Source organism: Trachypithecus francoisi, unplaced genomic scaffold, assembly GCF_009764315.1.
Source record: "Trachypithecus francoisi isolate TF-2019V2 unplaced genomic scaffold, Tfra_2.0 Lachesis_group20, whole genome shotgun sequence".
In the NCBI taxonomy this organism is placed as follows: domain Eukaryota; kingdom Metazoa; phylum Chordata; class Mammalia; order Primates; family Cercopithecidae; genus Trachypithecus; species Trachypithecus francoisi.
In genome coordinates this window covers 52,152,164-52,167,654 of record NW_022681466.1, presented here as the reverse complement: position 1 = coordinate 52,167,654, position 15,491 = coordinate 52,152,164, and the positions used below count along the sequence as shown (strand labels likewise).

Sequence of the window (15,491 nt, the reverse complement as noted above, 5' to 3'; positions counted from 1 at the left end):
CATCTGCCTGTTGCTTTTATTGTTAAACTGTCTGGTATAATATTCTTGAATATCAATTTCTTTTACTCAGAACTTTGTAGCTATTGCTCCACTATCTTCAGTCACTCAATTCTGCTATATAGACGTTTGCAGCCTGACTCTTCCACCTTGTGGAGCATTTATTTTGTTTCCTGACTTCCTAATTCTTTTAGTTATCCTTGCAATTTAATTCCTTAACCATGATCTGTCTTGGTATGGATCATTCTCTCTGTATAAATTTCTCCTGGAACAAGGTGTTTTATCAATCTATAGATTCTATCGATTCTTCCTTAACTTTATGGGGAATTTCTGTATTATGAATATTGTTACTGTTCCTTTATCAGGTTTTCCACCTCAAAAACATGTTCTTATACTGGATGATCTTTATTTGTCCTCCCTACAAGATCTAATTGTCTTCATCTTCGTCCTTTTCTTCTGCACTCACTCTAATTATATCAAGACTTTGTTCTAAGACAAGGTTTACCTTAAGCCACATCTACTTTATTCCTTTTCTTTCTCATTTTATATCTTGAGGGCAAACGTCTGAACTACACTTAGCCCATTTGTCTGTCTTATCATTTTGTTTTTGAATACTTCATTATTTAAGTTATTTTATAGTGCATAGCACTTACGAGGCATGCTCTTTATGTTTCTTACACGTGGTGATTTTATTTTTGGCATACTGTGTTGCTTTAATTTTCTTCTCTAGGAATATATTCGCCTTGTTTGTGCCATTCCCCACCCTCCTGCTCAGGTACATTGTGGCAGCCTTTCTCTCGGCATGGGATAGTCTGGGTAGGTTCTCCTTGATTGTTCCCACTCTTTCTGGATTGTGTTCATCTTCTCTGCAAATGGAAGACTGGGTATGGCTTCCTATACACTGTTCTACGACCCGAGGGAGCAAGGAAGTGGGGCAAAGGAGGAAAAATCTTGGTTAGGGCTGTAACTGCCTTTGCTAAGGACTCTGGCCCCCTCTACCAGCCAGACATGTAGACCACTCCAGAGCATTCTGGCTCATCACTTTACAGAATGGCACATCCCAACTGTCCTTTCTGCAGCTGTTGAGAAACCAGGATGGCATAATGGGAATTCTCAAGCAAACCATCCACCACCACCAATTTAAATTTTCTCCAATCAAGGAATATTCATGAGAAATCCTAGGATTTCACTAACTTATTTTCTTCAATACTGCTTTTTTAAAATTTTCTTTTCTAAAAACTCATTTTCGCCAGGCACAGTGGCTCACGCCTGTAATCCCAGCACTTTGGGAGGCTGAGGCGGGCGGATGAGCTGAGGTCAGGAGCTCGAAACTAGCCTGGCCAACATGGTGAAATCCCATCTCTACTAAAAATATAAAATTAGCCGGTCATGGAGGCAGTCACCTGTAATCTCAGCGACTCTTAAAGCTGAGGCATGAGAATCCCTTGAACCTGGGAGGCAGAGATTGCACCACTGCACTCCAGCTTGGGCAAAAAGAGCGAAACTCTGTCTCAAAAAAATAAAATAGGCTGGGTGCAGTGGCTCACGCCTGTAATCCCAGCACTTTGGGAGGCCGAGACGGGCGGATCACGAGGTCAGGAGATCGAGACCATCCTGGCTAACACGGTGAAACCCCATCTCTACTAAAAATACAAAAAAAAATTAGCCGGGTGTGGTGGCGGGCGTCTGTAGACCCAGCTACTCGGGAAGCTGAGACAGGAGAATGGCGTGAACCCGGGAGGTGGAGCTTGCAGTGAGCCAAGATCGCGCCACCGCACTCCAGCCTGGGCGACAGAGCGAGACTCCGTCTCAAAAAAAAAAAAAAAAAAGAATAGAAAATAGGAGGTGAAGTCATTCAAGATACTTGTAATTCTTTCTGTGAATCCCACTTTTCCAATTTTTTGACAATAGCTATATGCCTTTCCTTGTTCATAAAAGGGTAAATTTTTACCTTTTTGAAAAATAAATATTTTTGTATATTTTTCAGATATCAGGGGACAAGTAATCTGAATTCTCTCTCCAAACTTAACCAAGAAATGTATTATATAATAATTTTAGGCTGGGAGTGGTGGCTCACACCTATAATCGTAGCACTTTGGGAGGCTGATGCGGGTGGATCACCTGAGGTCAGGAGTTTGAGACCAGGTTGGCCAACACGGTGAGACTGTGTTTCTACTAAAAATACAAAAAAAGTATTTTTTTTTTTTTTTTGTCGTGACTGTAGTTCCAGCTAATTGGAGCCTGAGGCAAAAGAATCGCCTAAACATGAGAGGCTGAATTGCAATGAGCCAAGATTACGCCACTGTACCCTAGCCTGTGCGACAGAGTGAGACTCCGTCTCAAATAAAATAATGTTAAATTTCAAATCTTTGATCATCTTAGAACCTAAACAGTGAGCATATTTTTGAAATGGGAAATCAGGTACCTTATAAAATTGCTGAAATCAGAAAGGAAATTTATAAAGGTAATTATATTTCAAAATACCTTAGAATTCATATAAATAAAATAAAAAATGAAAACGAAGAAATTACAACAGATGCCTCAGAAATGAAAAGGATCATAAGGAACTATATGAACCATTATATGTCAGTAAATTGGATAACCTAGAGGATATGGATAAATTCCTAGAAAAATACAACCTACCAAGATTGAGTTAGGCAGAAGTAGAAAGCCTGAACAGACCAATAACGAATGAAGAGGCTGAAGAAGTAATCAAAAACTTCTCAACAAAGAAAACTCCAGGATCTGAAGGCTTCATGGCAGAACTGTACTGAATAGTCAAAGAAAAATATCTACCAACTCCTCCTAAACTCTTCCAAAAAATAGAGCTAGAGGGAATATTTCCCAACACATTATATGAGGCCAGCATATCTAAGTCAGTGGCATTTAAGTTGATATCTAAGTCAAGGACATTACAAGAAAACAAAACTAGAGGCCAATCTCTCTAATGAACACCGATGCAAAAATCCTTAATAAAATATTAACAAACTGAATTCAACAACACATCACGAAGATTACAAACCACTAGCAAGTGGGATTTACCCCGGCATGCAAGACTAGTTTAACATACACAAATCAATCAATGTGATATATTAAGAGAAGTGAAAACAGGAAAAGCACCTAAACAGACACTTCTCCAAAGAAAACATAAAAATGGCCAAGAGATATATAAAACGGTGCTCTATATCACTAATCACAATGGAAATGCAAATTAAAACTACAATGAGCTCTCACCTCACACCTGTAAGGATGGCTATCCTATAAAGACAAAAGATAACAAATGCTGGTAAAGGTATGGAGAAAAGGGTACCCTAGTATATTGTTAGTGGGAATGTAGATTGTTATAGCCATTACGGAAAACAGTATGAAAGGTTCCAAAGAAATTAAAAATAGAACGACTATAGACCCAGCAGTCCCTCTTCTGGTTGTATACTCAAAAGGAATGAAATCCCCACCTCGTAAAGATATCTGGGCTGGGCTCAGAGGTTCATGCTTGTAATCCTAGCACTTTGGGAGGCTGAGGCAGAAGGATCGCTTGAGGCCAGGAGTTCAAGACCAGCCTGGATATAGTGAGACCCTGTCTCTACAAAAAATACAAAATTAACATGCCACTGTGGCATGCACCTGTGGTGCCCACTACCTGGGAGGCTGTGGTGGGAGGATCATTTGAGCCTGGGAGGTCCAGGCTGCAGCGAGTCATGATCATGCCACTGTACTCCAGCCTGAGTGGTAAAGCAAGACCCTATCTCAAAAGAAAAAAAACAACCAGATATCTACACTCCCATGTCCACGGCAGCATCATTCACAATAGTTAATATATAGAAACAACCTAGATGCCCACTGACAGATGAATGGATAAAGAAAATGTGCAGGCCAGGCACAGTGGCTCACACCTGTAATCTCAGCACTTTAGGAGGCTGAGGTGGGTGGATCACTTGAGGTCCGCAGTTCGATACCAGCCTGGCCAACATGGCGAAACCCCATCTCTACTAAAAATACAAAAATTAGCTGGGCATGGTAACACATGCCTGTAGTCCCAGCTAGTCCAGAGGTTGAGGCAGGAGAATAGCCTGAACCCAGGAGGTGGAGGTTGCAGTGAACCAAGGTTGTGCCACTGCACTTCAGCTTGGGTGACAGAGTGAGACTCTGACTAAAAAAAAAAAAAGAAAATGTGATGTGTGTATACATATATATGTGTGTATGTGTGTGTGTGTGTATATACATGTATATAAAATGAAATACTATTCAGCTTTAAAAAAGAAAAAAATCCTTTCATATGCCATAACGTGGATGGACCATGCTGAAACCATGCTGAAATAAGCCAGACACAAAAAGAAAAATATCGCATGATCTCCCCTATATATGAAATATTAAAAAAAAAAAAAAAAGCACTCAATTACACAGGGATAGAGAATGAAACAGTGGTTTACCAGTTGGGGATAGGGAAATAAGGAGATGAAGGTCAAAGGATACAAAATAGCAGATGTGTAGGATGAACAAGTCTAGAGATCTAATGTATAATATGAGGACTAAAGTTAACACAATTATATCAGGGATTTTTGCTAAATGGATAGATTTTAGCTGTTCATCACCAAAACAAAATATGTGAGATGACAGACATATTCATTGGCTAAACTATGTGTATTCCATAACATCATGTAAACCTCAAATATACAAAATAAAATTTATTTTAACACATAAATGTAAAAAATCATTCTTAACTTGAGGGCTCTACAAAAACAGGACAGGCAGGATATGGTCAGCACTAACTAGCCTTAGTTTGGCAACTTCTATCCTAGATAATAAAAAAAGTGAAAAACAGCAAACCAATAAAACTAAACTTCCAGTACTGCAAAAGAGCAATTTGAAATAATGATGTCAATACTGAAAAAAGAGAATGGCAAAAGTATGGGTAACAAACTTTTTTCCAAACCAAGTGGTTTCTAATTCTTTGCTTTCGTATCAAAGGAGAAACTGTATTTTTGCTGAAAGATCAAAAAAATAATTTTAGACATCAGATCATTGTGATTGTTGGTCTAGAAATTGGAAGGCACTCAGAGAATTAAGCAAAATTGCAGCTACAAAATTTATTCCATTTCTACCTACTTATATGAACATTATCATTGTTTAAAAAAATAAAAATTGGAATAGTATTCACATAGAAGCCTACCTGTTTCCAGTAATTAGTACTCAAAAATTACAATAATTGGGGGAAGGGAACCCAGTCCTCTCTCATTAAAAGATATGTTTTTAATAAGATTTTACTTTTTGCTTTTAATAATAATGTAATAAAATGTATACATATATTTATGCTTTTTTGTTCAATGATTTACTACTACTAATTGTCATAACTTAATCCAGAGTAAAACTTTTAAACACTCAGGGCCTAAAATCACAGAAAATTTAAACAAATTTGTTTTATTTATTTATTTATTTATTCATTTTTGAGACGGAGTCTCACTCTGTCGCCCAGGCTGGAGTCCAGTGGCACGATCTTGGCTCACTGCAAGCTCCACCTCCCAGGTTCACGCCATTCTCCTGCCTCTGCCTCCAGAGTGGCTGAGACTACAGGCGCCCGCCACCACGCCCGGCTAATTTTTTGTATTTTTAGTAGAGATGGTGTTTCACCATGTTAGCCAGGATGGTGTCAATCTCCCGACCTCGTGGTCCGCCCGCCTTGGTCTCCCAAAGTGCTGGGATTACAGGCGTGAGCCATAGTGCCTGGTCCAAAATTTCTATATGTATTTGTAGCAGAAATATATGAGGGTGAGGCCGGGCGCGGTGGCTCAAGCCTGTAATCCCAGCACTTTGGGAGGCCGAGACGGGCGGATCACGAGGTCAGGAGATCGAGACCATCCTGGCTAACACGGTGAAACCCCATCTCTACTAAAAATACAAAAAAAACTAGCCGGGCGAGGTGGCGGGCGCCTGTAGTCCCAGCTACTCGGGAGGCTGAGGCAGGAGAATGGCGGGAACCCAGGAGGCGGAGCTTGCAGTGAGCTGAGATCTGGCCACTGCACTCCAGCCCGGGCGACAGAACGAGACTCCGTCTCAAAAAACAAAAAAAAAAAGAAAAGAAATATATGAGAGTGAACAGTAAGTAAAATGCTATTAAGAATAAATACGTTAGCAAAAAAATTTTACTGAAGAAAAGAAATAAAAATTCCAGAAAAAAAAAATTATAAAATTTCCTATTGGTAAAAAGAAGAGAAGTAAAAACAAAAACAAAACACATCATCTTAACTGCTGCAGAAAAAGCATTCAACAAAGTCCAAAATCTTTTCTTGACTTAAAAAACTCAACAGAACGAAAGTTCCTTAACATAAATAAAGGCCATTTGGGAAAATTCCACAACTAACAACATAATCAAAAGGGAAAAACTGAAAGATTTTCCACTAAGATACCACGAAAGGTAAGGATGGGATCCTTTTCCCATCTAATACTATGTTGATTAGAAGCAATGGCAAACGCTTCTATTCAACATAGTACCAGAAGTACTAGCAAGAGCAATCAAACAAAAATAAAAAAGAAAAGAAATAAAAGAAATAAAAGGCATCCATCCAGTCAGAAAGGAAAAAGTAAAAATATCTCTATTTGCAGATGATACAATCCTACGTATAAAAGTTCCCCAAGATTCCACACATTTAAAAAAAACTGTTAGAATAAATGAATCCAGTAAAGTTGCAGGATACAAAATCAACAGCAGTGTTATACACAAATAACAACCTAACCGAAAAAGAAATCAAGGAAACAATTTATGACAGAGTTTTAAAAAACATTTGAATAAATTTAACCAAGGAGGTGAAAAATCTGTATACTGAAAACTATAAAACACTGATTAAAGAAACTGAAGCCACAAATAAATGAAGAGATATCATGTGCTCATGGATCAGAAGAATGTTGCAAAAATGTACACACAACCCAAAGAAATAAACAATACAGATTCAACACAATCCTTATGAAAATCCCAATGGCGTTTTTCACAGAAATAGAAAAAAAACCCTAAAATTCACATGGAAGTGTATGAAAAACCCCCAATAGCAAAATCAATTCTGAAAAAGAAAAACAAAGAGGAATCACACTTCCTGATTTAAAATTGTATTACCAAATTACAGTAATAAAAACAATATGGTATTGGCATAAAAACAGACACACTGATCAGTAGAATAGAAAGCCCAGAAATAAATCTAAACATATGGCCGCCTAACTTTTGACAAGGGCACCACAGCAACACAATGGGGAAAGGGTAGTCTCTTCAATAATGCTGGGAAAACTAGATATCCAGATGCAAAAGAACGAAATTAGACCCTTGTTTTACACCATAAACAAAAATCAACTCAAAATGGATAAAAGACTTAAATATAAGATCAGAAACTATAAAAGTCCTACAAGAGAACTTAGGGAGAAAACTCCAGGACACTGACCTTGGCAATGATTTTTTGCATATCAAAAGGTCAGGCCACAAAAGCACAAATATGTAAATGGGACTACATTAAACTAAAAAGCTTCTGAAAAAAACGAAATGAGTCAGCAGCCTGTAGACACAGAAAACGTATTTGTAAACTATGTATCTGCTAAGGAATTAATATCCAGAATTTATAAAGAACTCATAAAACTCAATAGCAGAGAAACAAATAACCTGATTTTAAAATGGGCAGAAGACCTGAATAGACATTTCTCAAAAGAAAACATAAAAATCACCAACAGGTATATGAAAAGATGTTCAGTATCATTAGTCATCAGGGAACTGTATATTAAAAGCACTATGAGATACTCTCACACCCATTAGGATGGCTATTACCAAAAAGTCAAAAGATAACAAATATTAACGAGGGTGTGAAGAAAAGAGAACTCTTGTACACTGCTGGTGGTAATGTAAATTAGTACAACCATTATGAAAAACAGTATGGAAGTTCCTAAAGAAATTAAAAATAGAACTACCATATGACCTGGCAATTCTTCTTCTGGATATATATCCAAAGGAAATGAAATCACCATCTTGTAAAGATAACTGCACTCTCATGTTTATTGCAGCATTACTCACAATAGCCAAGATACAAAAACAATCTAAGTGTCTGTCAATGAATGAATCATAAACTGTGGTATATATATATACTATGGAATATTATTCACCCCCCCAAAAAAAAGAGATCTTGCCTTCTACAACATGGATAAGCCTGGAGGACATTATGCTATGTGAAATAAACCAGACACAGAAAGTAAAATACTGTATGATTTCATTTATATGTGGAATCTTTAAAAAAAAAAAAAAAAGGAACTATACAAAGAGAACAAAACAGCGGTTAACAGTGGTTACCAGGGGCAGGGGGTGGAAAGAAAATGTGGGAGATGAAAGTCAGAGCATGTAAAGTAGCAGATATATAGAATGAACAAGTCTAGAGTTCTTGTGTACAACATGAGGACTACAGGTAATAATATTGTGCTGTATCTGGGATTCATGATAAATGAGTAGATTTTAGTTGGTCCAGCCACGAGTAAAAAAAAAAAAAAACAAAAAGCAAAAATAAATTACTTTGTGAGATGATGGATACGTTAATTTGCTTCACCATAGTGACCTTTTCATTATCTATACGTATCCCATAACAACATGCTGTATGCCTTAAATACACGCAATTTTTAAAAAAATCCTGGCCAGGTGCAGTGGCTCATGCCTGTGATCCCGACACTTTGGGAGGCCAAAGCAGGCAGATCACTTGAGGCCAGGAATTCAAGACCAGCCTGGTCAACATGGCAGAACTCCGTCTCTACTAAAAATACAAAAATCAGCTGGGTGTGGTGGTGTACACCTGTAATCCCAGCTATTTAGGAGGCTGAGGCATGAGTATCACTTGAACCCTGGAGACAGACGTTGCAGTGAGCTGAGATCATGCCACTGCACTCCAGCCTGAGCAACAGAGTGAGACTCCTTCTCAAAAAAAAAAAAAAAAGAATTAACTATTTTGGGAGGTGGGGTGGGCGGATCACTTGAGCTCAGGAGTTGAAGACTCCTTCAATTTCGCCTCAACATGGCGAAATCCTATCTCTACAAAAATTACAAAATTTGCCAGGACTGGGAAACTAAGGTGGGAGACTCACTTGAGCCCAGGAGGCTGAGACCGCAATAAGCCATGATCATGCCACTGCACTCCAGCCTGGGCAACAGAGCTACAAAGATCCCGTCTCAAAAAAAACAAACACACACAACTTTCAGAATGAGAATGAAGTAAAAGAAAGCAGAGATGGTAAGGACACTGAGGAAAAAGAGAACCCACCATGCATTTTACAGCACCTACATTATCTGATAGAATATTTACCATCAGTTGAGGACAATGCCACTATTATCTCCATTTCTATAGGAGTGAAAACTAAAGCTTGAAGAGTTCAAATCAGTGATTGGAAACCCTAGCTGCAAATCAGAATTACCAGAAAAACTTCCACGATAAAATAAAGCCTGGGCCCAACCCCAGAGATTGATTTAAGTGTTCTGTGATGAGACTTGGGCATCCCAGGTGGTTCTAATGTGCAGCCCAAGTCTATAGAACATAACCAAGGACACACAGGTGACCAGGGGGTTTACTGCCTTTCTACTACATAATATTAATGCCAAACTATGGAAACAGTAAGTTTTAAGAGCTTGTTAACTACTGCAACCAACCAACAAGAAAGAATTCAAAATGCAAACTATAAATGACCAGTCATGGCTTGGTTAATAAAAAGTAAAAATATAAAATAATGACAAACTTGTATACCTCACAGTTATAATCCTAAATAGAAACATAAAAGAAACCTCATTACCTGTCAGAACCTGGGTGAAATTCTGAAAGCAAGGAAGGTCGCCTTCGAAGCTGTTGCTGCTGCTGTTGCTGCAAAAGCTGTGATGCCTGACTCACTTCAAGATGAGAGGAACGATAATCAGGGACTGCGAACTCCTAGTATTAAAATAATCATACATCAGTTGTTAACCAAAAACTGAACAGCATCATGAAATCAAAGCAAGTATAAAGGTAGTTATGGACCACTAAGTATGGAAAGAAAGAGCAATGACTATTTCGATCCTTCATTGATATAATCTTCTCCTTAAAATAATCAACATTTTAACTATATATCATTAAAATAATCCAAAATGAAATTTCAAGTTTAATCTATATTGACTCATTCCTCTAATAACAAATTACAATAACTCCCAATCCGTATTACTCACGTCAGTAAAATCTCAAACTCATGTGTTCAATATGAAACCCTAAAAAGCATTCCAATACTAAATTCATAATGAGTAAGCAGGAAGAAGGGTCATGGAAGTCTAATCAAATCCATCCACACCTACAATGAAGAAACTGAAGTCCAGAGAATCAACCTGCTAGTTAAGAGTAGTAGTTTTTCCCATCAAAACTAGGTGAGTGTTTTTCTGTTAGCTTTTGTACCTTTCCTTTGTTTTTGCTTTTGTTTTTTTTTTTTTGAGACAGAGTCTCGCTCTGTTGCCCGGGCTGGAGCGCAGTGGCCGGATCTCAGCTCACTGCAAGCTCCGCCTCCCGAGTTTACGCCATTCTCCTGCCTCAGCCTCCCAAGTAGCTGGGACTACAGGCGCCCACCACCTCGCCCAGCTAGTTTTTTGTATTTTTTAGTAGAGACGGGGTTTCACCGTGTTAGCCAGGATGGTCTCAATCTCCTGACCTCGTGATCCGCCCGTCTCGGCCTCCCAAAGTGCTGGGATTACAGGCTTGAGCCACCGCGCCCAGCCTGTTTTTGTTTTTTGGCAAAAACTTATTTTCCAAACAAATCTATTGTGCTAACTCAATCACAAACAGAAAAACACAGAATTACTAAATTACTAAATAAGCTAGGAACTCCAGTCTTAGGTATATACCCCAAAGAATTGCAAGTACATAAAACCACACACAAAATCTAGTAAACAATTTTTCATGGGTGCATTATTCACAATAGCCAAAAAATAAAAACAAAAACAACCAAAATGTCCATCAACTAATGAACAAATAAACAAAATGTAGTATAACCATACAATTGAATATCATTCAGCCTTAAAAGAGGAGAGATGCTAGAACATAGATGAACATAGAAAACATTATACTAAGTTTTAAAAAAAAAAAAAAGGCCAGGCACAAAAGGTCACATATTATTATTCCATTTATATAAAATGTCTATAATAAGCAAATCCAGCATGGGTGCTATGGCTCACGTCTGTAATCCCAACACTTTGGGAGGCCAAGGTGGGCAGACTGCTTGACCCCAGAGATTCAAGACTAGTCTGGGCAACATAGTGAGACTTCATCTCTACAAAATAAATTTAAAAATTAGCCGGGCATTGTGGCACATCCCAGCTACTTGGTAGGCTAAGGTGGGAGGATCACTTGAGCCCAAGAGTTAGAGGCTGCAGTGAGCTCTGACTGCGCCACTGCACTTCAGCCTGGGTGACAGAGCAAGACACTGTATTTAAAAAGAAAACAAAAAGAAAAGAAAAGGCAACAAATCCATAGAAACAGAAAATGAATTGGTGGTTGCCAAAAGATGGGGAGAGGAAGAGAACTGAAACTGCTATTAGGTATGGGGTTTCGTTGCAGGTGGTGGGGATATCCTGAAATCGGGTAATGGTGATAGTTGCACAATATAATGAATATATTAAAAGCTGCTATATTATATACTTTAAAATGGTTAATTTTCTGTTATATGAATTCTGTGCCAACAAAAATGTTTTAAAAATCATAAACAGATAAAACTGTGCTGTCCAGGATAAAACAAGGGGTAGATAAAGCCATTGAGAGCCCTTCTCTATAAGTTATGAGTGAAAAATAACTCATAGTCTAAGAAATCTCAGATATAAAGTTGAATACATAAAAAACAAAACCATTTAAAAAACTTTTTCAGCCTGGCACGGTGGCTCACGCTCGTAATCCCAGCACTTTGGGAGGCCAAGGCGGGCAGATCACAAGGTCAGGAGTTTGAGAACAGCCTGGCCAACATAATGAAACCCGTCTCTACTAAAAATACAAAAAATTAGCTGGGCGTGGTGGCGTGCTCCTGTAATCCCAGCTACTCAGGAGACTGAGGCAGGAGAATCACGTGAACCTGGGAGGGAGGCTGCAGTGAGCTGAGACCTTACCATTGCACTCCAGCCCAGACAAAAGTGCAAGACTCTGTCTTACAAAAAAAAAAAAAAAAGTTTTTTCAAAGGCACCAAAACAAAAAGGAATTTACATCCAAGGAAACAGGTAAAACAGTTAAAGTAAAAAGGACCTAGAAAATAATAATAATATTCTCAAAAAGAATCAAATAGGCCAGGTACCATGGCTCACGCTTGTAATCCCAGAACTTTGGGAGGCCAAGGTAGGCAGATCACTTGAGGTCAGGAGTTCAAGACCAGCCTGGCCAACATGGTGAAATCCCATCTCTACTAAAAATACAAAAACTAGCCAGGCATGGTGGCAGGCACATGTAATCCCAGCTACTCCAGAGGCTGAGGCAGGAGAATCGCTTGAACCTGGGAGGCAGACGTTGCAGTGAGCCAAGACCACGTCACTGAACTCCAGCCTCGGCAACAGAGCGAGACTCTGTTTTTTTTTTCTTTTTTCATTAAAAAAAAAAAGTCAGCCCTCATCACAAGGGTTTGTAAAAATAAAAAAAAATTTAAAAAATTAAAAAAAAAAGAATCAAATGGTAGGCCGGGCATGGTAGCTCACACCTGTAATCTTAGCACGTTGGGAGGCCAAGGTGAGAGGGTTACTTGAGGCCAGGAGCTTGACACCAACCTGGCCAACTTGGCAAAACTCCATGTGTACTAAAATTACAAAAATTGGCTGGGCGTGGTGGCACATGTCTGTGGTTCCAGCTACTCAGGAGGCTGAGGTACGAGAATTGCTTGCGCCCAGGAGGTGGACGTTGCAATGAGCCAAGATCGTGCCACTGTACTTAAGCCTGGGCAACAGAGTGAGATTCTAATCTCAAAAAATTTTTTTTAAATTTAATAAAATAATCAGAGGCTGGGCGCGGTGGCTCACACCTATAATCCCAGCACTTTGGGAGGCCAAGGCGGGTAGATCATAAGGTCAGGAGATCGAGACCGTCCTGGCTAACATGGTGAAACCCCATCTCTACTAAAAATACAAAAAATAAGCCAGGCGTGGTGGCGGCACCTGTAGTCCCAGCTACTCGGGAGGCTGAGGCAGGAGAATGGCCTGAACCCAGGAGGCGGAGCTTGCAGTGAGGCGAGATGGCACCACTGCACTCCAGCCTGGGCGACAGAGCGAGACTCCATCTCCAAAAAAAAAAAAAAAAAAATCAAAGAAACTAAAAATTGAATCACTGAACGTAAACAATAGTTGAACACACAGAAGTGAAAAGCTAAGAGAGAACTGAGGAATTCGCTCAGTACCCAGTAAAGCATAGACACAGAAACCACAGAAGAAAAGTTAAAAATGGGAGCTAGCACAAAAAGTTCCAACTTCCCATATCCACAGGTAAGAGACAGGATCCTGAGAAATAATAGAACAGCATTTCTCTGAAGTTAGAAAAAAAAACATGGTCTTCAGATTTAAAAGGGCTTAAGGAAAAAATTGGATGTATTTTTAAAAGTAATCCATACTGGACACATAAAAATATTAGAAAATAAGAATAAACTGAAACTTTGTTATAAGTTCCAAGAAATAAAAAACAGGTTTCCTACCAAGTTAGAAGGATCATAATAAAAGCAGGCTTCTCATTACCAACACTGAATAGAAGCAAACAGCAAATAATAGCATATTCCAAGTTCAGAGGAAAATAACTTTGAAGCTACAAATTGAATAACTAAGTCATTATTGACCAGGCATGCTGGTTCATGCCTGTAATCCCAGTATTTTGGGAGGTCAAGGCGGGAGGACAGCTTGAGGCCAGTGGTTTGAGATAAGCCTGTGCAGTGAGAGCCCATCTCTACAAAAAATTTAAAAATTAGCTGGGCACGGTGGTACAAACCTGTAGTCCCAGCTACTCACAAGGCTGAGGTGGGAGGATCACTTGAGCCCAGGAGCTCAAAGTTACAGTGAGCTATGACTGTGTTACTGCATTTCGGCCTGGGTGATAGAGTGAAACCTTGTCTCTAAAAATAAAATGAAATAAAAAATAAACCATCACTCAAGTTTTAAGGCTACTAACTTTTGAGGATTCAAGAACTCAAATAATGTAATAATGTACCAACCAGAGACACTCTGAAAGAACTTTTTTTTTTTTTTTTTGAAAAGGAGTCTCACTTTGTCGTCCAGGCTGGAGTGCAGCGGCGTGATCTCGGCTCACTGCAAACTCCACCTCCCGGGTTCACACCATTCTCCTGCCTCAGCCTCCCGAGAAGGTGGGACTACAGGTGCCGGCCACCAGGCCCAGCTAATTTTGGGGGGTTTTTTTGTATTTTTAGTAGAGACGGGGTTTCACCGTGTTAGCCAGGATGATCTTGATCTCCTGAACTCGTGATCTGCCCGCCTCAGCCTCCCAAGGTGCTGGGATTACAGGTATGAGCCACCGCGCCCAGCCAATACTCTCTGAAAGAATTTCTAAAGGATGTACCCAGCAAGAAAAATTAAGAGTAAGGAGTGAAATAAAAGTAAAAACAGTGCACTGCAGCTTCCAGGTATAAGCAGGTAACACTGCTCAGAATTACCTTCCCACAGTCAACAGCTAAAAAATTCAAAGAAATGTAGAAACTATTTTCAGAAACTGGATAATAGGCAGCACAGGGCTTGATCACTGAGAGAAATGAAGCAAATGGGTGAGCCCTACCTACCATACTCTAGGCCCTCTGCCTAAAGGCAATTTCCAAACTGCAGCCATGGGAAGGGAACCTAATTCGTGTCCCACAATCACAGTCTTTGAAGCAGCAACCGTACGAGGTTTGGATAAGCCATAGGGACAGAACTTTCAGAAGTGAGTTTCAAAGAGAAAGATTTCCTGAACTCTGAATTTAGGATCCCTCAAGCCTCTGTCTGAATTCTAGTCTGTAAATGCATAAGGAGAAATATCACAGGCTGGGATAAAAATAATTTCTGATGATAGAACAATTAGAAGCAACTATAAAGCAAACAATTCCCTGAGCTCACTCAGGGCAAGAACTCATTCAAATCTCTTCCAGCAAGAGTGAGGAAACCCCACTGAATACACGGGACATTCAACAGAAACCCTAGGAGACAAGCTTAAAATTGGGGAATAAATTAGACCTAGAATAAAGAGACTACTCTAGACCTGCCCTAAGAGTTTAAAAACAAGCCTCAAAAGTAACTTAATTTCCTACCAGAAGGACTTCATCTCTCTTTACAGGAATATGACAAAGGCCAGCACTAAAAAACTATGAAACTCACAATGTTCATATTCTAATCAAAAATGAAATGCATCTGCAATAAAAGTGTCACTGGATAAAATTAACAGGCTGAAAAGTACAAAAGAAAAGATCACTAACTATGATACCATAGCAAAATGAAGCTAATGGATTTAAAAACACAGAGGGAAAAAAGTGAACA

General features: G+C 39.2%; 1 protein-coding gene across 13 annotated transcripts in view; it reads right to left on the bottom strand.

Annotated features, from left to right (window-relative positions):
* Positions 1–15,491, bottom strand: part of NCOR1 (nuclear receptor corepressor 1) — a 191,012-nt gene that overhangs the window by 149,461 nt on the left and 26,060 nt on the right. For all 13 annotated transcript variants that reach the window (XM_033181763.1, XM_033181769.1, XM_033181758.1 and 10 more), the window contains exon 3: positions 9,793–9,926. In XM_033181763.1, the coding sequence (XP_033037654.1) occupies positions 9,793–9,926 (134 nt within the window). The remainder of the gene's footprint in view (positions 1–9,792; positions 9,927–15,491) is intronic.